Source organism: Populus euphratica, unplaced genomic scaffold (assembly GCF_000495115.2).
Source record: "Populus euphratica unplaced genomic scaffold, PopEup_1.0 scaffold145.1, whole genome shotgun sequence".
Taxonomy (NCBI): domain Eukaryota; kingdom Viridiplantae; phylum Streptophyta; class Magnoliopsida; order Malpighiales; family Salicaceae; genus Populus; species Populus euphratica.
Window position 1 is genome coordinate 567,891 of NW_011500001.1, and position 14,731 is coordinate 582,621.

Consider the following 14,731-nt stretch of genomic DNA (forward strand, 5'->3'; position numbering starts at 1 on the left):
TAATATATATATAAAAAAATTAAATCAATATTTTCTTAAAAAAACAGCTATTCTTGATATCAAATCAGGTCACATTAAATAAATTCCTACCCGGTTAGATTTGAAACTAGAGTTAGGTAAAGGCTGAAGTTAAAGGTCTCTCAACTCCTCAATTTATTTTGTAATTATTACTAATAACTCTTTTTTATGTTTACTAATATCTTTAGTCCTTTATTTTTTTTAAACAAACAAATACAAATTTTTTACGTGCATTAAAATTTTTTCTTGATGCTATATAAAATACGTTAACAATGGCTATAACTTTTTATTAAAAAGTTTTTAATATGATACATGGCGCATCACAAATCAATGTATCCTCTTATTTTTTATTATGAATTTTTTTATCTTGAATAATTCATTGAATTTGGTTTTTATTATTTTGATTGCTATTTTTTTAATTTGGTTTTTATTATCTTAATTGCTATTTTTTTTTGTTTGGAGTTGTTTTTCAATTGATTTTGATTTACTATTTTGCCCTTATTTGCTTTTCTTCCTATCAAAATTAACCATTCTTCTTTTGATTGTCATTTTTTTTTACCTTGAGAAGTTTTTATTTTCAATCATAAATGATTTTATTTTATGATTTCACCCTCCTTTGTTTTTTTTTTCTTATCAATTTTAATCCATATTCTTTTGATTGTCAATATATATATATATATATTTTTTTTTGCTTCGACAAGTTTTAAAAATTTATACTTTTAAATTGGCTCAACTTCTTGATTGGATCTAGATCCATGATTTCATAAGTTATGAGTTCTTAAAATTTTACTAGGTTGAGGATATTTGGCCGAGTTTACTTGTTTTTTACAAATATTTTTTAATCCCACCCATATGATTTTTTTTATCTTTAAAATTTAGTCCTTATTCTTTTATTTAATGCTTATTTTATTTGACATCATTTCTTTATTGTTTTATTTGCATCCTCATTTTTTTTAATTAAATTATATCCTTGTTATTTTTTATTGAATTGATTGAGACTTAAATTTCTTAATTGAACCCTAGTTAAAGATTTCATGGGTTGTGACTTTTAAAGATTAGACTAGATTTAAGAGGTTTATTAGGTTAACTTGAAATTTATTTTCTAAACTGATGTTTTCTTCTTTTTCTTTATTTTTTTTCTTGTTTTGTTTTATTATTTTTTGCGTCTTGATTCTATTGGGTTAGCCATTAACAATTTCTTTCTATTTCACTCATAGAATTTTTTAATCTATAAATAATTTATCAAATTATAATTTTTTTTTAATTTCACCCCATATAATTTTTTAATCTTTCAAATTTTATCCTTATTTTTTAATTGAAATTTATTTTCTTGGGAATCATTTTTTAATTTTTCTCAATTTTACCCCTTACTGTTTTTTAATCTATAAACAATATATTAGATTATAAATATTTTTCAATTTTATTTCTTATGATTTTTTTAATCTTTCAAATTTAATATTTATTTTCTTAATTGTTATTTATTTTATTTAAATTTTTTTTTTCAAATTTTATCCCCCTTAATTATTTTCCTCTTAAATTTTATCTCTTCTAGGAGGCTAGACACCATGCTCAATACACCACATCGCAACTTATCTGGGGTACATGGAGCATGGTGTCACTGCAGCTAGCTCGCGTGAGAACCTAAACACATACAGGGACAATTAGAGGAGGAAGTCTTACATCATTACGTGCACTTGATTCACAACTAACTTGTGTCAATGAACATGATTATGAACTAAAAAAAGTTGATTTTGAATTCATGAACCTCTCAATTTTTACAAACCGAACGCATGGCTAAAGCAATCAGGTCCATTTAGGCTGAAAAAATACGTGGACAAGGTCTGTATTCTGGATTGATCATGGACCTAGACCATGCCCTTGTTAAGCTTAATTTCAATTGTCACTTGCATATAACCATGTTAAATGCGAGTGACAATTCATGATTCTAGAACATTCTCATTGGGCGACCAGTGGGCCAACTCATGGAGGCAATCGACCCTTCCAATTCATTTGTCTTGCTAGCTCAGAAATTCCCTCCACAAATCCTAGCTTCCTTGATTGTTTAATCTTTCAGAGTTGCTAGGGGATGATTGATCAGGCCATTTATAAAAGTCAACTAGAATGCAATGTATAACTTTATGATACGAAGTGCTCGTTAACCCCACCCTTTCCTCATGCTTAAAGGCCTCCTATCTATCATATTAAATAGAAACTTTCTTTTCAAATTATGCCAGCAAGTGTTCTTGGGTATTACTCGTTCTACTTAGTTCAAGATTTTCTATTGCAACTCGTTCGTCCTTGTATATATAAGGTAAACCCAGACGGTCTGCGCACTCCATCATATCATCACTAGTATTATATATCTGTTATATACAGTGGGATCATTGCCTCTTCTTCTACCTTTCCTAGCTTCTGGTGATTTGCTTCAAAAGCGTTATCTATATAGTGCAAGAAAAGAAAAGTATCCAGATCCAGATTTAATGGCACGGTACAAATGGCAGCACGTGCTTTTCTCTTGGCATCACTTGTTCTCTCCTGCTTTCTATTGCCTTGCTATGGAACTGTGCTCCTCTCTTCTCTGCCGAGGACTCTTGAAGTCACGGCCTCACCAACATCCGGACAAGGTAACACGATCCGCATGGCATCGTTTTCCTTCTTGTCTGTTCTTGATTTTCAACTTCTCAGTTCTCCTTTCAGATTTAAGGTTGTTTTCCCTCCTTGATCTCACCATGCATCCAGATCCAGATTTAATGGCACGGTACAGAACTAATTATTAATTAACTTTGCAGTATTGAAAGGTGGTGAGGACAAAATCACCGTGACATGGGGGCTGAACCAGACCGTCGCAGCGGGGACTGACTCGACCTACAAGACCATCAAGGTCAAGCTATGCTACGCTCCCATAAGCCAAGTTGACCGTGGGTGGAGAAAAACTGTAGACGATCTAAAAAAGGACAGGACTTGCCAGCATAAGATCGTTGCTAGACCTTACAACCCTGCTAACAGCACCGCCCAGTCCCATGAGTGGACTGTTGAGCGTGACGTGCCCACTGCCACGTACTTCATTCGAGCCTACGCTTACGACGCAGATGAAAAGGAGGTGGCATACGGGCAAACAACAGATGCAGGCAGGACCACCAATCTGTTTCAAGTCCAAGCAATCAGTGGACGCCACGTCACTGTGGATACTTGCTCGATATGCTTTAGTGTTTTCTCTGTCGTGTCCTTGTTTGGTTTCTTCTACAATGAGAAGAGAAATGCAAAGAGGCCTCAGTGAAGTGAACGAGGCAAAAGAGAAGGTGAACTTTGCAGCGCTCCTTTTGAAGAGTTTGAGGGACATGAGTGAAGAAAATAAAGGACAGTCTTGAATTTTATATCCATGTATTAGTTAATGTACTACTTAATTTGTTGAGTTTGAGGGACATGAGTGAAGAAAAGAAAGTCATACCAAATGGATTATAGAAGCTTTTTCACCAAGAAAAACCTAAAAGAACCGAGGATAGATTATTACACTAAGAAAAGAGAGAGAGAGAGAGATAAAACTGCAAACCAAATGGATTGACGTTGGGCTTTGTCCTGTGACAGCAACATTGCAAGTGCCATGTTCTTGGAATGCATTAGACATTGACTTAAAATATGATATAAAAAAAGGGCTAAAGTATTACTTCTTTTAGCTTTTATAGAAAATTGAAGCGTTTTAGCTAAAAAAACCAAATTCCTTTATCTAGCTCAAATATGACTATCTAAACATGGATATGGTGCAATCTTAAAGATGAAGCAAATACCAATTTCATTGTGAGGGGATTACTTACTTTTGAAATCTTAAGTTCAAAATTTTCAATCAGAATTCTCATCCTTAAAATTCTTTCACACTAACATCATATAACATTATTAGATTTAACAGTTTTATTGACATAAATTTATGCTAGCATTTACACTAGTAGTTCATTAAGATGTATGTTATCGATGAAATCACGAACGTAAATAGTTTATCAGAAAAAATTAAACGCTTAAGAATTGATAATGATTTGGAATTATACTCATGTGATTTTAATAAGTTCTAAAAGAATAACAGAATCGCTAGATATTGCACTTTTAGAAATACACCATAACAAAATTATATTGCATAACATATAAACATGATACTCTTAGAAAGAGCATTGTATAATTTTACAAGTTGGATTATCAAAGAACGTTTAGGCTGAAGTAGTTAACATGACTTGTTACTTGGTGAATAGATCTTTCTCAACAATTTTAGAGTTAAAGACTCTATATAAGGTATGGTTTGGTTCTTTTTTTAATTATTATAAATTTAAAGTATTTGGATGTCCTGCTTATACTCATGTTAAGAAAGATAAATTTAGACCTAGAGTAAGGAAACACATATTCTTAAGCTATGCACATGAGGTGAATGGATATCAATTGTAGTATGTTGATCCCAAGTCACCTAAGTTTATTACAAACACATATATGACTTTTGATGAGTCTTTTATATTTCATTCGGAAAATGAGTCGATTGGTATTAATGTTGAGATTAAATAGGGTGTTACAAACATGTTGAGATTAAGGTTAGAGCTTCTAAAATAATGCAAAAAGATGTTTCACTTGAGGAAGTGGTGTAGGATATTATTGTTAAAAATACACCTAAAGAACAACATTACAATATTGCTACAAGAAGAATCAAAGACATATAAAAACACCAATTAAATTTGGTATGCTAATTTAGTTGATTTTGCCTTGAATGTTATAGATAATTTTGACGATTAAGAGCCTTTATCTTATAAAGAGGTAATTGTTTTCAAAGAATTTCTTAGTTGATGCTTATTATCGCACGTGGGCGGTGGCATGACAATCATTCTTTCGGATCAAGGTTATCGAGATAGATTGGGGTGGAAAAGACAAGAAATTTTTTTTCCTTTATTAGTAAAAAAGAAAAAGGAAGCCGCCATATAATATTATAATAACTAGAAAACCTAATGATCTGTGAGAGTCTAAATAAGGGGACAAATTGTGCAAAGAAAAAACATATCACCCCCAGTGTCCCCTACCTATGATAAACTATTTTGTTGTTTATTCTAAGTCGTGTTTCTATTCGTTAGTCTATCTAAGGTTCGAGAAAAGTTCTCCTCAATAAGAAGATCCTTATCTTATGAAGTTAAAACCTAGATATACATATTAGTTGTATTGTTGAAATGAGAATTGTTTTTACAAATTTTTGAAAATTTCAACTAAAAATAGATATTCTAAATACCAGGTCAATACCTTAAAGTATAAGTTTGCAACCCCAATATTAAGTGAAATCTATGAAAAGAAATATATTTTTGAGTTTTTGAAATAAAATATATTTTTTTAGCTTTTTTGGAGGAAAATTAGGTATTTTTAATATCAAATATGTATCTTTATAGTATAAGTCTATGGTAGGATATTAGATAAAAATACCGGGAAAATATGTGAGGGACCCATAAATAATTCTAGAATGATTATTAAATGTTTTTAGATTTTTTTGGAATTTTTAAAGGTCTGTTTGACTAAAGACATAAACATAAGACACATTAAAGCTTAAAGGGAAGGAATTAAGGTATGTTTGGTAAACACAACCTTAGCCTAAAGGTTGGGCTTATTGGGCCCAATACCAAAGCTCAACCCAATTTGGCTGGGTTGATAAACGACCAAATATTTACTTCTTAAAAAAAAAAATGGGCTGGACTTTACCCAACTAGTATATAGGCTAGGCTTAATCCAGCACATACAATTTGGTTATTGGCCTAACCTAGTGACTAAGTTATGCGATAACTTATAGAATATGAATTATAATTCATGTTCTATATGCTTGTACAAGAGATGATAATTAAAATAAAGATGGGAGAAGAAAGCTTACTTAGCTTAAGAAGGTGCCTCTTATCGTTGTTGGCCTGTCGCAAAAATAGTAAAGTTGTTAGTAGAGCTCACCACTGCTTATGGTGCTGGTCTTTAAGGAAAAAAGTTGTAGTTTTAATTGGTGTTGTCTTTACTGACTAGAAGTTGAAGGTGCATAAGTCGTTGTTAATCTAAGAGGAACCACCTATGTTATTACTACTATTCACAATTGAAATAAAAAAGAGGAGGTTTAGCTTTAGTTGGTAATGTCACCATTGGCTTGTGGTTGGAGGAAGGTATTGTAGGTGTGTAGAGCTTGTAGAGGCTGATGAAGAAGATCTGATGGTGTTGCTTATGGTTATGAATAATTGGTGTGGAGGTTGACTGTGGAGGCACCATGTATGGGGTTATGTTGGTGGATAAGAGGGAGGGGTTGGGTATAGATGATGGTTATCTTTATTAGCAACGTGGTTGAGCTACTTTGGTTCAAAGGCATTGTTGATGTAATGGGTTGTTATTGCTAGTGGCGCTGGAGGCTAGTGTGGTTAAGAAGAAAACCCTTACTCATGGTACTGGAAGCCTAGCATGGCTAAAAAGAACAACCATTGCTATTGGTTGGAGTTTATATGACTATGGCTAGATGCTTGGTGTAAGGCTGGTCACAATAGAGAAATGAGATAGAGTGATTTTAGTTAAGATGTGGAGGAGTTGTTGATGGTGCTGGAAATGAAAGGCTGATGCTGGTCAGTGAGAGGTGCAGAACCAGTCATAGTGGAGAAGTGCTGGAAATGAAAGGCTGATGCTAGTCAGCGAGAGGTGCAGAACCAGTCATAGTGGAGAAAAAGTTGCTTACAACTAGGGTTGTTCTTAAAAAAAGATTGGCATTGCTGCTAGAAGAAGAAGACATCGTTGCTGAAAAGTTGCTCACAACTAGGGTTGTTCTTAAAAAAAGATTGGCATTGCTGCTAGAAGAAGAAGACATCGTTGCTGGAGATTGTTATTGGCTACGAAGTAACAAATTAGGTTTAGGGTTTTTTGTGAATGAAGGAGAGAATTTGGTGTTTTTTTTTTTAATTTCTTTAAAGTTTTTATTTTAGACGTCCCTTTTTTTGTGTAAGATTACCACTATTTCTTTAAAGTTTTTATTTTAAACGTCCCTTTTTTTGTGTAAGATTACCACTTATTTATATATGGAAAATTTTGTCTTCTTCCCTAATAACTTGGTTGTTCTTTTATCCAAATATTTTTTTTTATTTTTTTATTTAAAAAGAAAGCTTGAAAAAGGAAACATCAACTTGATGAGAAAAATAAACAATTAAAAAAAGTATGAAAAGCTGAACATATTGAAAAGAAATTTAAATTTTGTATTTTTTTTAGATGACATTAAAAATACTAAAAATGAGGTAAATACATTAAGAACATATTTTTTTATTTTTTTTCTTTCTTTATATTTTAAAAATATTTAGAAAATAAGGGGTCAAAATTGAGTTAAAACATTAGCTATGAAAAAAATATTAAGTCTCTTTATAAAAACTAGATATCAGAGCTTATGAAACCCTATAAAGCTAGAAGATTATTAGATGCAAGTTAGTTTACAAGAAAAAATATGGAATCACAGGGGTTGAGGATGTAAGGATTAAAACACATCTAATTGATAGGGGATTTACATAAAAAGAAGGTGTTGACTTAAATATATTATTCTCTCTAGTTACAAAGCATAGTTCTAAGCGAATATCACTTAGTATGTTAGCTTTGTTTAACTTAGAGCTTTGAAAGTTGGATGTTAAAATAGCGTTTCTACATGGCGAGTTAGAAGAGAGGATTTATATGCATCATCTTTAAAATTTCAATTCTTGAGATAAAAAAAACTATGTATGCTTATCAAAGATGTCATTATATGACTTGAAATAGCCATCAAGGTAATGATATAAAAAGATTTAATATTTTTTTCTTGGACATGGTTATTTTAGGAGTGACTATGATAGTTATGTGTCTTTTAGTAAGTTTTTAAATGATTTGTTTAAGTGCTTGTTGTTGTATGTTTATGATCTATTAGTTGCCTCCAAGAACATGTCTGAGATCAATAATTTGAAGGATCAATTGAGTTGTGAGTTTGAGAAAAAAGATTTAGCTGCAACTAAAAAGATCTTGGGTATGAAGATACATAGAGATTTAAGTATTAAAAAGTTATATTTGTCATAAAAAAAGTATCTTAAGAAGATACTTGAGATTTTTGGCATGCTAGACTGCAAGTCAGTGCGTACTTTATTTATAGCCCATTTCATGTTATCTTCGGGTTTGTCACAATAAACTAAAGAGAAGAAGGAACACATGTCAAGTGTTCCATATACTAGTGCAATTAGAAGCATAATATATGTTATGGTTTGCATTCGTCTAAACATTTTACATGTTGTTAGTATGGTCAACAAGTTTATGGAAACCATGGTATAGTTTACTAATAAGCCGTGAAATGAATACTTTGTTATCTTAAAGATACTACAAATGAATGGTATATGATAGGGAGTAGTAATACTAGAAATAATATTAGTGACTTTGTATATTCATATTATATTGATAGTTTGGATATGATGAGATTATGGACAAGTTATGTTTCACTCTCTTAAGGTATGCCATTTGTTGGAAAGTAATTTAACAATCCATTGTTACCTTGTTTATAATAGAGGTTGGGTATATGGAATTGACAAAGGCAATAAAAAAAGCTTTATAGTTAAAAGGTTTGGTTGACAATTTGGATTTATCATATGAGTTGATCGTTATATATTATAATAGATAGAATGATATTCATCTTGCCACAAACTAGATTTACCATGAAAGGACTAGAGCAAGTTAACTATTATATATATAGCATTTCTTTCTAGATATCATGTCACATGATGTCGTATCAGTTAAGAAGATTACTATAACTAAAAATCCTATTAATATGTTAACGATATTTATCTAAATAATCAAGTTCAAGCATTGCTTGGATTTGATTGAATTGTGTAATACTTTAAATATGTTTGGTGGAGGTCATAAAGAGGAGTTCAAGATTCATAAATTGGCTTAATTTAAGTCAAGGTGGAGATTTATTGGATTTGTCTTAAATTATAGGTCCAAGTGAGAAAAGAAATACTAATGTACTTAATCCATATATAAAAGCCTATTATTATCATATTTTAAGGTCAAGATTTATTTATAAATACCTTCATTCTCTACATTTTAGTGGTCAAAAAAAAGGTTAAAGAGAAGACAAAAAAAAATATAAGTTTTGAGTTATTTTATGATTTTGGATGAGATAGCAATTTATATGACACATTGTAATTTTTTATTTTCTTATAATTAATTTTCTTGATCCTTTTGCTGTGGAGTAGGTCTAAATTGTCGAATAATGAATATTCTTTATATGTTCTTTAATGATTAATTGTGTTTATATATACTTACTAATTAGAAAAATGAATATTTTTTATGTGTTCTTTTGTGATTAATTGTGTTTATATATACTTGCTAAGAGATTTTATGGTCATTTTCGCAACATTAATCGATACTCTCTTTATATTATAATTCTCACATATCTTTTATATAGAGCATGCTTGATATTATAATAGGAGTTGCTTTTTAAAATGTTTTTTTACTTGAAAATATATTAAAATAATTTTTTTAACTAATGTTTTTTATATCAATACATTAAAATAATATAAAAAAACTAAAAAATTAATTTGAAATAAAAAATAAAATAAAAATTTTAAAATACAAAAACAAATACCGAATTAAATCTAATTGGCAAGGACAACTTGGCTAGTTTTCTTCGGTGCTTTTTGTTTCTCAAATATGTGACTTGGTCATTCACAATATTCTTTTTAGAAAATTGTCTATTTTGAGAGGGTTACCCAACGATTAAGGATCGATAATTTAGACGGATATATAATGGGATTGGGAATAAATTTTCATAAATGAGCTTACACCTTTCGCCTCTTACATTCCATTCGATTTGGCTTTTCCTTCGATTGTCTAGCTAGGCCAGCAACTCCCTTCACAATTCCTAGCTTCCTTGCCTGTTTAATCTTTTCGAGATTCCAGGGGACGAGCCAAAGCATTAAAAACAAACTCCAAATAAAAAAATAATAATCAAAGAACGAAACTGTACTTGATACGGATACCATCCAATGATCTACATCTTCTCATCAATATCATCCACAAAGAATTTCCACGTTTGTTAAATAAGTATAGGTAAAACAAAGTCAAACCTCTTTTTCTTAAACCCGCTTTCACCCCCGCCCTTTCTTCTCGTTTAAGGGTCATGCTCCCTTCTGTGGCAGCTCGTTCGGCCTTGTATTATATAAGGTAAACCCAGACAGTCTGCGCACTCCATCAAATCATCATTAGTATCGGTTATATACAGTGGGATCATAGCCTCTTCTTACTACTTCCCTAGCTTTTGGTGATTTGCTTCAAAAGCGTTGTCTATATAGTGCAAGAAAAGAAAAGTATCTAGCTAGCGATGGCAGCACGTGCTCTTCTCTTGGCATCACTTGTTCTCTCCTGCTTTCTATTGCCTTGCTATGGAACTGTGCTCCTCTCTTCTCTGCCGAGGACTCTTGAAGTCACGGCCTCACCAACATCCGGACAAGGTAACACGATCCGCATGGCATCGTTTTCCTTCTTGTCTGTTCTTGATTTTCAACTTCTCAGTTCTCCTTTCAGATTTAAGGTTGTTTTCCCTCCTTGATCTCACCATGCATCCAGATCCAGATTTAATGGCACGGTACAGAACTAATTATTAATTAACTTTGCAGTATTGAAAGGTGGTGAGGACAAAATCACCGTGACATGGGGGCTGAACCAGACCGTCGCAGCGGGGACTGACTCGACCTACAAGACCATCAAGGTCAAGCTATGCTACGCTCCCATAAGCCAAGTTGACCGTGGGTGGAGAAAAACTGTAGACGATCTAAAAAAGGACAGGACTTGCCAGCATAAGATCGTTGCTAGACCTTACAACCCTGCTAACAGCACCGCCCAGTCCCATGAGTGGACTGTTGAGCGTGACGTGCCCACTGCCACGTACTTCATTCGAGCCTACGCTTACGACGCAGATGAAAAGGAGGTGGCCTACGGGCAAACAACAGATGCAGGCAGGACCACCAATCTGTTTCAAGTCCAAGCAATCAGTGGACGCCACGTCACTGTGGATACTTGCTCGATATGCTTTAGTGTTTTCTCTGTCGTGTCCTTGTTTGGTTTCTTCTACAATGAGAAGAGAAATGCAAAGAGGTCTTAGTGAAGCGAACAAGACAAAAGATATCACATCACAAAATGGGTCCATAAAGTATTATAGTAGTGGGTTTCATGTTTACTTTCTTGAGCCTTTTGTACTGTGTTTGGTGGGGAAGGTGTTACCTGTCGTGTCCTCGGGGAAATGTTGACTTTCCAATGGGAAAACAAGAAAAGAAGAAGCGTCTGTGTTTAGTGGGGGAGGTGTTACCTAAGGGATGAAAACTGCGTTTGTAATTGCGTTTAAAATGGTTTGTTTTAATGTGATGATATTAAGAATATTTTCAAAAAATAAAAAATATATTATCTTAATACATTCCTAAAGTAAAAAGTCTTCGAGAAGTAATTGGTGTCAAACTTAAAAACATCCAGCAGCTGACATGTGAAATGGATAGTTTGATGAGGACCCTGCAATTAGTGCTGTTTGATGAAGAAACTGAATGAAAGCTAGTTTTATCCTTCTTCGATCAATGTATAATGTGTTAGTAAATAGGAATCATGCATGCTCTTCTTCACTGCTGAATTTTTGTATCTAAAGAAGTCTTCAAATTTTTTAAGAACCATCTCATCAAAAGTAGCTGTAAGAGAACCATTGACTTCGGTTCTTTTCCAGGATTTAACAAAAAAAAGTAGAACAATTTATCATGCTGAGGTTGAAAAAATAAAAATTAAAAACATTGAGATTAAGATGGTGGATGATGGTGATCCCATTGACTATGACAAGCGACGAAGCATTGCTAGTAAAGTATTTAACGGTCATTATATGGGGAAAAAGAGAGAGAGAGAGAGAGAGAGAATCCTCGGACGAAAAATATAATATACACATGAATGGCAATTTTACCAAAGAAATTTTAATTTACTGATATTCTCTCAAGTCAACTTAAGGATTAAAGCTCATTTCAGTGCCCTGCATCCGATCTGTACCACAAAGCAGTAACCTGTTGTCATAAACATCAATATGCCCAAGTGCATCTGTGTCAAGAGGGCACTCTTAAGGTTGCTTCGAAGGACCTATGGTGTATTTCATGGGAATCAGTTGAATGCGCACCTTTGTGATCGTGTCCAGAAAGGCATGCCTTGACACAATTGTACTGCGAGATTACGTTCATTACTTCATCATAGTTCCAAAGAAGTGCTTCTTGAGATGAGGCACAAAGATCCAAAGGCAGATGACAACAAACGATCACTTTCTGCTTCAGCTTTGTTGCATCCTGAAGGATGCCATCTAACCATTCAAGTTGCTCTCTCCCAACAGCTCCATTGAACGTCACAAACCTCCTCTCAAGGCCCAGCAGTCCTGCTGGGCTGTTTTTATCTGAATTTGGGTTCTTCTTCTCTAGAAATTCCAATACTTGTAGGGTTTTAGGATGACCTCGAGGCCATTCAATGGCACTGATATCATTGCCATCCAGAACGACTATTCTGTGCTCTGGACCAGGTGAAAAATCATAGTAGGCATGGCTATTGAGACCTGGAATCTTCAACAACGGTAGTGATTTGTCACGGCGAAGATTATACAGGCAATGATTGCCAATCAAGTGAAAAACAGGACCTTTGAATTTCTGAAATTCATTATTTACTTTCTTTACAACATCTAGAGACTGGTCCCGCGGACATTTCCCATCCGCAATATCCCCAAAGTTGATCACAAAGTTGAGATTCTGGTGGTTATTCCGCTTTTTTACTGCCCTTTGCAATACACGGATGCTATGTCGATAATTTCAGGGAACAACAATGAATGAATGACCATCAGGAATATCAGCATATTGGACATCAGAGATTACACCAAATGAGAAAAGAGGTTGCTTCCCACTTCCCAGGTGAGCTTACCAATACATTTGTTGATACCATTGCGTTGCCAGGACAGAATACCTGTCAGAGGAAAAGATGAATTATCATCAGCCAAGGTCCTCCAAGAAACTGATCAAAAGATACAGGAATCAGCACGGGCAAGGAGTGATCTCATAGTCAATGTGCTACTCATCATGGTTGTCGTGCATGTGTTTTCCACAGGAATAAATGATGCAGACTTAGAATATACTTTCGGGTAGGTGGTCAACCATCAAACCAGCTGCTATATATGCACCCTATCCATGAACTTTTATTCAGTATTTACAAAGAAAAAGGCATGATTGGTATATATTGAGAATTAATTCTATCCCTACAAGAATTCTCAAAGATAAAAAAGCGATAGAATTCAACCATCATAGATGTGCATACAAGAACCTATGATTTATGAGTCCACAGTTGTGATCATTGCAAGGCAATTGGGTATATCACAGACAATAGAGAAGTGAACTTCCACTGATTTTTTCCTTTTTGTTTTTTCTTCTTTTGCTCATTAGAACTCAAAACAAAAGATTTTTACAGAACCAGGCAACGCACTTAAAACATATGAAATTCAGCAAAAACACAGGCTTCTGTTATAAAGATTGTTATGAATGCAGAGCTAAGATTTAAAAAAGAAAAAAAGCTGCGAGGGTCAGCATGAATCATTATTCCCGTTGCAAATGGAAAATATGACTACATAGACAAAATTCAATATAAACAAAATAATGGAAAATATTGTAAAATCAATAATAATCCAATCAAGGACTTTTCTCTAGAGATTCATGTTAATGGAAAGAAGTCAATTCCATTGGATACAGAACATCATATACCTAAAAGTCTAAAACACAATAGGTGGGCATACATACAACATATTTTTCTTTGTAGGGAATGCAAATGCATATATCAGGAATGAAGGAACATTATATTCTTCAAAAAAAAAAAAAAAAAAACCTACACTACTTTAAGAGGAAATGCAAAAAGCTCTCTGAGAACACACTTTTATGAGCTCTAGAACAACTAGCTGGTTCTCAATTAATTCAATCTTATTGTGTATAATGAAAAGTTCGTGTTGAGGAAAAACTGCTGATTACCTTGTAATTTGCCACCCATTTCTAACGACACACATTACAGCAAGCAAATACTTTTTACTAACCTTTGAACACAACCCTAATATGCTATAATCAGTCATTATTGGGGGAGAACTACATCTTGGTCATAGTTCTCAAGTATTGGGGGAGAAAAACCACACCTAAACAATTAATGTAAACAGATCAAGGAGATTAATCCTTTGAAAAAGAGGAGCCGATTCTCAGTTAATGCACTCTGCATGACGCAGGATCTAACACAAGTTGATGTATAAACAAGCAAGCAAACAAAAAGAAGAAGAACAACAATATAATAATAGAGTTTTAACTGGAAGTGTTCCATAAGAAACCATTGAATTTATCCTCTAACTAAGGCTAGTAGTAAACAACTGGAGGACTGGCAATGTTTTATGGTTGAGGCTACTGATGAAACAAACGATCTTTTCCAATAACATGAGTTATAGAAAAACAGAATCACCTGCATTACCTACTCCAATAACAGGATTTATAGAAAAACTCGTAAGGAAATTTATTAGATACTAGAAAATCTCACTAAAAATCCATTCTTTTTCCAATACCAAAAAAGAATCTAGTGCAGATTTGGGACTCAAATATGATGCCACTCATATGAGAATTCTAACCAACCATAAAGTACACTGAAACCCCAGATA

General features: G+C 33.3%; 2 protein-coding genes across 2 annotated transcripts; both read left to right on the plus strand.

Annotated features, from left to right (window-relative positions):
• The first annotated feature begins 2,360 nt into the window (after positions 1 to 2,360).
• Positions 2,361 to 11,316, plus strand: LOC105140900 (high-affinity nitrate transporter 3.1-like). The gene is made up of 3 exons (XM_011047944.1): positions 2,361 to 2,483; positions 10,367 to 10,502; positions 10,668 to 11,316. The coding sequence occupies exons 2-3, from the start codon at positions 10,373 to 10,375 to the stop codon at positions 11,150 to 11,152; spliced, it is 615 nt and encodes a 204-aa protein (XP_011046246.1). The 5' UTR covers positions 2,361 to 2,483; positions 10,367 to 10,372; the 3' UTR covers positions 11,153 to 11,316.
• Positions 2,513 to 11,316, plus strand: LOC105140899 (high-affinity nitrate transporter 3.1-like). The gene is made up of 3 exons (XM_011047943.1): positions 2,513 to 2,642; positions 2,808 to 3,285; positions 11,146 to 11,316. The coding sequence occupies exons 1-3, from the start codon at positions 2,513 to 2,515 to the stop codon at positions 11,150 to 11,152; spliced, it is 615 nt and encodes a 204-aa protein (XP_011046245.1). The 3' UTR covers positions 11,153 to 11,316.
• Positions 11,317 to 14,731: the final 3,415 nt, after the last annotated feature.

Coding starts and splice junctions, on each gene's coding strand:
- LOC105140899 (XM_011047943.1), top strand. CDS start 2,513: ATGGCAGCACGTGCTTTTCTCTTGGCATCACTTGTTCTCTCCTGCTTT. Junction 2,643..2,807: donor CTCACCAACATCCGGACAAG/GTAACACGATCC, acceptor TTAACTTTGCAG/TATTGAAAGGTGGTGAGGAC.
- LOC105140900 (XM_011047944.1), top strand. CDS start 10,373: ATGGCAGCACGTGCTCTTCTCTTGGCATCACTTGTTCTCTCCTGCTTT. Junction 10,503..10,667: donor CTCACCAACATCCGGACAAG/GTAACACGATCC, acceptor TTAACTTTGCAG/TATTGAAAGGTGGTGAGGAC.